At 40.3% G+C, this 6,756-nt stretch overlaps 1 protein-coding gene across 1 annotated transcript; it reads right to left on the minus strand.

The window, feature by feature from the left end:
* Positions 1-4,074: 4,074 nt before the first annotated feature.
* On the minus strand, positions 4,075-5,290 carry LOC131226497 (uncharacterized). The gene is made up of 3 exons (XM_058222153.1): positions 5,225-5,290; positions 5,065-5,135; positions 4,075-4,970 (listed from the first exon to the last, which is right to left on the minus strand). Exons 1-3 carry the CDS (start codon positions 5,262-5,264, stop codon positions 4,362-4,364), a joined length of 720 nt encoding a protein of 239 aa, XP_058078136.1. The 5' UTR covers positions 5,265-5,290; the 3' UTR covers positions 4,075-4,361.
* Positions 5,291-6,756: the final 1,466 nt, after the last annotated feature.

Raw genomic sequence — 6,756 nt, forward strand, 5'->3', positions numbered from 1 at the left:
TAAATCATCAGGATGAGAGGCTCTTAAATGCAAAACAAGTCATCGGTGAAGGTTCACACCCAACTAGTTGTATGTGCAATTAATTGAGTGTTAGGCCCTCTCTATAATCAATGTTCAAAATATCGGTATCGCCATAAGTTTCGTTAATCATGGATACCAAAACAATATCAATTTTGTCGATAATTAATATCATTAATAATTAGAAATGTGAGAAAATATAAGAAAAACGGTGAAATTTTTATTGAAACTTCAAGAGAAGCTAAAAAGACACATTTGTATATTTAGGAAATAAAAAAATAATTGTAAAAAGAATTCATAAATAATAAGTTTTCATTTAAAGCGGGGTCTAAAAGCATGTGCGGTAGTAAGAAATGAGTCTTATCATCTCATCCATCCCATCTAACCATCTATCCAACTTTCCAAATAAATATCTATTAGTATTATAGAATATCGATAACACACGATGTTTTGTCAAGAAATAATTAGCAACCAGGCATAAAATAAAAGATTGTAGCCTTGATATCGCTCATGTTGCAATAACAATAATATCAAAATATTATTAATATTATCAATATTATTAATAATAAATTGAACATTGCATGCAACCATGTGCTCATAAAAAAATTTTGAGATGATTTTTTCTTTTTTAATAAATAAATTTTTAGTGATATTGATACGTTGACAATATTATTGAAATATCGTTGATAAACTTGTGATACAAGCATCAGCTAGAATTTACACAATTGAAAATATTGACGATACATTAGTGATATCGATACATTAGCGATATCGATACATTGGCAATACAAGCAATGCTTGAAATTTACACAATAAAAAATATTAGTGATTAGATTGGCTATATTAATACATAAGTAATACTTAGCGATAAATTGTTGATACTTGGAATCTTTTACATTACTTGTGTTATTAGTATCGCTACCATTTTTATTGGTATCGTCAAGTTGAAGAAAAAGATAATATCGGGGATAAATCAAACAATGACATGACTATAATGTATGGTGTCAAACCAATTTAACATTGGTTACTCCATGTGAAATTTGGATGCCCTCCAAAACCATGCCAATCCAACAATCGAGTACCCTACCAATTTAACATTTTAATCATGTGGCCCACATGATGATTATCCCATTTTCATGACAGAGAGCCCTGTTTGATAGCTTGGATGCCATACGTACACCACATGGGCTCCACATACAGCTGGTTGGATGCATTTTCATCTACGACTTGCATCAGAGGCCTTCCTGCTATGGTATTTCGTACAATAAATGTTCTGCCTGGTAATATATGCTCTCCCCCATATACATAGGTTTATAGCTTGGTACTTAAACAATGAACTTCCGAATCTCTCAGATCAAAATTCAATGTAAATCTATGAATTTGACTAGTTAACGTTCTCATTTCCTTGATTTTAAACAATACTAAGTAGGATTTTTTGGGAAATTAAAATTCATAAAGGTGACTCTGATAGCTTAGACAAGTCTATGGTGATGATGTACGGCCAAGTGTGGCTGATGGTTCAGTCACCCTCACTGCTAACATCGTGGCCCCAAAATCGACAATCCTCCATGTATACGCCAAAATGATGCATATTGGACCATCCTAGCTATAGAATGTTTTGTCGTTTTTTTTTTTTTTTTTTGGGAATGAAAGGATAGGATTCTTTCAAACAGGGGTTTTCTCATTCATGGACCATCGACAGTAGGGCTAATGATATTAATGGTTTAGATCACCAAAGTCATGCCCCCCACTTAATAAACTGAAACCAAAATGTACATTATTTGGGTCCAGTGAATGAAGAGTTAGTTGTCCATGAGCCGGACCTAGGCCGGGCTGAGGTTTTTCCAATCACTCCCTGACGAGGATGGGCCCATGGTGTGCCAAAACAAACAGGCCTGAACATTGCCAGAGATGCCTACGCATGCCGTGTGCCTCACCTTCCTTGCACTGTGGTCCAATCAGGCCAGTCTAATCATTTTCATTTTTATAAGAATATAATGTTTACTATGAAAATGCACCTGAAAACACTAAATATGCCGGACTGGTCTTTTACTCATTATAGACCAACTCCAGACCAATTCATTCACGGGCTTGAATTTTAGGCCCAGGTCCGGCCTTTTGGTTCTATCACAACAATCCAAACAAGTAAAAAGCGTGTAAGCCTGGCCCACTGCCAGCCATAGTGAAATGTCCTAACTTTTGGGGTAGAAAATCAAACAGGTGCCCGGCTAATGAAAATTGCAGGTCTCTCATACGATGTGCCATATTGGCATGTGTGTATATTTGTGATCAAAACCAGTCATTTACTGGGTCCATTAATGAATGGTTGATAGAGCAAAAATCCCCATTTTGGGATGATCCTAACCGTTTAATTGGCGGCATTGAAGATCATAAAGGCTTAAAATCAGCTAAGGTTTACATTCAGTGAAAAATAAACGGCCGAGCCTGCATGAGGCACGGTTTGGTCCAGCTGGCTATTGGAACGCGCGCCCTGAATTTTGGGCCTTGGCATCTGCACTCATGTCCCTGCGTACAGCTCAGTGCAGGAATGCACTTGAAGGGGATGTATAGTGAAACGTTCTCTAAAACATGCTAGTGTAAATCATCCTATTCATCCACATCGTAGGATCTGAAGGCCCACTCTAGGGCTATCTCGATCGTCCAAATCATGGGCCTTTTTGTGGATGGAGCACATCTTGAAATTTACACTTATCATCAGGTTCTGATTCCTGAATTTTGAACTCCTGACCATTTTATTTTCAACCACCCATATTTGATGGCCACCAATTGAATGGTTAGAATCTTTGGATCAGTGTGATTTTCGGACTATGCTCCATCAATGATGATTCTGAAGATCCAGCTGGCCAAGATTGTTTTGCACATATATATGCCACTTGTACGGTGGATGTGACACCAGAACTTAGAAAGTGGTGGTGTGAAATATCAATGTAGTCTGGTGTCGCCATTAGATACAGTTTGAGGTCGTTGAAATTAGGGGTGCACATTTAACCGGTAGAACCGTGAAACCGGACCGGAACCGACCAAACCGTCCGGTTTGGTCCGGTTCTAAAGTGCACCGGTTCCGGTTCCGGTTCCAAAAATCAAAGAACCGGTGACAACGGTTCGGTTCTCGGTTTGGGGGTATGTAGAACCGAACCGAACCGTGAACCGATCCGTAGAACCAAACCGTGGATCCGATCCGTAGAACCGAACCGTGGAACCGAACCATGGAACCAAACCGATGTATTTTAGCACACCTTATAATTATTTTCTTTAGAATAATTATTTTCGTAAATGTATTTTTGCACACCTTATACAATATCTAAACCATTCATCAAATGGACCACAACATGGATGGACATGGGCTTGCAATTGGGCTGGATTATAAAAAGCCCAGAACCGTGGAACCGATCCGGAACCGAACCGGTTTTAACGGTTCGGTTCCGGTTCGGTTCTAGGGTGCCAACGGTCCGGTTCCGGTTCCGAATTTCCTAGAACCGTTAGGAACGGTTCGGTTCCGGTTTCACCCCAAAACCGGACCAAACCGAACCGTGTGCACCCCTAGTTGAAATGTCATATTTGCTTCATGCCTCATTTCAAGGTGATTTGGAAGCAGGCGCTCTAATACTAGTAGCTTTTATTGATGAGAAAAACTTTGATACTCCGGCGGATATGATGAATGATACATATGCAATTAGAATTACTTAGTACATAGTATACAAGTGATTCAAATAAACAATCAAAATATAGGCCCTAGCTTAGATGCATCGTAATCTAACGTTATGCTTATATGATTTTCTAAAATATCATATTGGTTGAGATTTATTGGACGGTTGAAAATGAAAAATATCACACGATCCCGTTTAAACAACCAATTGGCCGGGAATCAGAGTTAAGGATTGTTCAACCAATCTGATCATCGAACGGATACGTCACTACAGAGAATTCCACTATTGAATCAGATTAATTTGAGTTAATGAGTGCCAGGTGTACAATTTATGGGTGCTTGTGTATCGAGTAAAATATGCTGCCAGAGTATCAAAAGAACTTCCTTTTATTGCAATATTACATTATCTTTCTCATTATATAATGAAAGCATGCATTTCCAATCTCTTCGAACTACGAAACAAAGCTTTGTTGCACACACATGGAGCCCACAAAACAAGACCATATCACTTATTGTAGGTAAAGGACTGTGCAAACCTACATCCCACCGTCAGAAAACTGGTTGGAATCCCAACGCATTTCCCATTTTCAAATTCATTTTTAATTACCACCTTTGGAGGGTGGGAAGTATGTATGCACAAGCCTCAGTGGGCACTTATTCTTCAGTGTGATGTCTCTCAATTCCTCCACTCCAATTGAAGTAATTTGTTATGCTTCATACGTATTTTTCTCTTCCCTTGATCTGAGCCGTTAATCAAGTTTCTTCCATCCTTTGTGGCATGTCGATGGACATCATGGCCGGTCTTTGTCGCTCGATCTTTATCAGGGACTTTCTTAACAATGGCCACAGAGCTTGTTCCTGATCTGAGTGTCCTTTCCCAATCAAATTTCTTGGTGCTGGGACCCATCTTACCTTTCTTATCTTCCAATCTTTTATTTTGGGTGTAACCCTTGTTGCAAATTTCTTTCTTGCTTTCATGTACTTCAAATTTGGATCCTCCTTCAATCCGGATCGTTATATTCACCTCAGTAAATGTTACATCCCTTGCTTCGTTTTGAAATTCAGCACCCTTGGTTGATGAATGTCTCGCACCTATTTCCTTTTGGTGTTGATACAGACGATGTAGGCGAAGAGCAAGATGGCATATCCCATCTTTAATCTCTTCTTCTAAATCCCTTTCGACTTCACATTCTAGTTCGGCTCGGATCTTTAGTTCCTCACTTGACATTGCAGCTGGCCCAAAATTGCTCTTCTGTGGACCTTCCACAGGTGAACGGTCTGGACTCTGATTCAAATATTGGAAACATTAGTCTATAACCATACCTAACCATACAACAAAAACATAATAATAATAATAAGGAATGAAATGTAGGATTCACCACACGTCCGCTCCACATACTGTTGCTTTGAATTTGAACCTGCGACTCGCTATTTTGTGAAACAGAAAAACCTGCAAAATCCAAATGCAATTTGGTCATGAAAGCTGAATCTGATGGATGGAGAAGCAGAAGGAAGACCATAGAATAGAAATCAATAAACCTGGTGAGGTGGGATTTGAGTAGTCCCCTTGCTGCTCCATGTTATAATTTTGAATTGAACACCTAGCTGTAATGTTCTTCTCACTATTTAAATGGATTTTGGACCATCAGAGGTGGGGCCTATCTTACTAGGAAATGAATGAGACATTAAAAGTTACTTGACATGGGCGTTTCAAAAGTATCAACCGTTGGTGATGTCGATTTTGGAGATTTATTCAAATTTAGGCGGCAAAGCTCTCCGTGGGAAATGAGGAGGGAGATGTGTTTGATTTTCCAAAGCATGTAGGGCAAAACAAACACAACCCTTTACTTGGAAGGCATAAGGCTGTCTGGGTTGCCCTTGAAGCACAATCTATATGGGGCTGAGATGTGAGCCCTTGGAAAATTACATTTCCCCGTGTGGGTTGATTGGGCACCTACCCTCCCTTCTCTATAGAGTCCTTGGCACACTGACCAATCTTCCACTTGGGAGAATATCACTGCACACGTGCCAATGTTTCATGTGTACTCTATGACATCCGGGCCTTGAAAAACGTGGGCCCCAACAAGTGGAATTATCAGACTATGCACCCAAGCGAGCACACTAGGAGGATTGATCGAGTACATGGGCGATATAACATTATTTGGATGTGTAATCTACTACCCATTCTTCAATATCTGGGATGGCTTATGCCGCTTCAAGATGATATAGTACAAGTAGAACTATACACTGTATAATGGTGTATGTTTCTAACGTGATCTTTCCCTCCCTTCAATGTTTGGCTATGGCCTAGTGGCAATGGATCAGGTCAACCACGGTCAATTGCCTCGTCCGGATTCTGAGGTGGGTCTGGGCCAAGCAAAATGGGCAGTGGGTCAGGTCCAGATTAGAAAAATTGGTCCATGTAAGTAAATGGGTAAGGCTCGAGTTGAATCCACCCAGCCAGACCTGGACCAGATGACCTGGTCCAAAACCTGAAACAAAGGTGATAAGTAGATACGTATGATGTTTTCATGTTTGTATTTATTCCCAAGTCAGGAAGGTTTGTGTGTATCTTTAGTCCCATGCGCCATTGTTAAACCCAAGTGTGGACGGGTCGGGTCTGCTAGATCAAGCTAACCCAGTTAGAAATAGATGGGGTTGGTTTGGGTGGTTCAGGCCACAGGCTATCGGGTTATGGTAGTGGGGCAGGCCAGAATTCTTTGCCCACTTACTAAATAGGATGGGCTCGAGCTTACCCCGACCAGACCTGAACCTGACCCATTGCCACCACTAATGTGGCCTATGCTCCAGGAGCTCCCATTCAGTGAGAAATATCTATTTATAAAATGGTTAAGATAGTCCAATCAGACAATTATTTTGGTCATGGTCCAATCATGCACATGTGCAACAATCTGGGGGCACAAAAGCACCATGCGGTTGGAAGTGTAATGTTCCTTTCCATGAAGTAGGTCCGATCAGGCAGAGATGGGTCCCTCGTGTATAAGGGTGTCACCGGGCCTATATTCAAAGTCCCATCAGGCTTAAAGAATTTGGGCCTGATTGTTAACATG

This window comes from Magnolia sinica, chromosome 2 (assembly GCF_029962835.1).
Source record: "Magnolia sinica isolate HGM2019 chromosome 2, MsV1, whole genome shotgun sequence".
NCBI classification, from domain to species: Eukaryota; Viridiplantae; Streptophyta; class Magnoliopsida; order Magnoliales; family Magnoliaceae; genus Magnolia; species Magnolia sinica.

Excerpts from the sequence above, each read along its gene's own strand:
- LOC131226497 (XM_058222153.1), bottom strand. The coding sequence starts at position 5,264 with ATGGAGCAGCAAGGGGACTACTCAAATCCCACCTCACCAG. Across the intron at positions 5,136-5,224 it reads CTCAAATCCCACCTCACCAG|GTTTTTCTGTTTCACAAAAT; the intron begins GTTTATTGATTT and ends TGGATTTTGCAG. Across the intron at positions 4,971-5,064 it reads GTATGTGGAGCGGACGTGTG|AGTCCAGACCGTTCACCTGT; the intron begins GTGAATCCTACA and ends TATTTGAATCAG.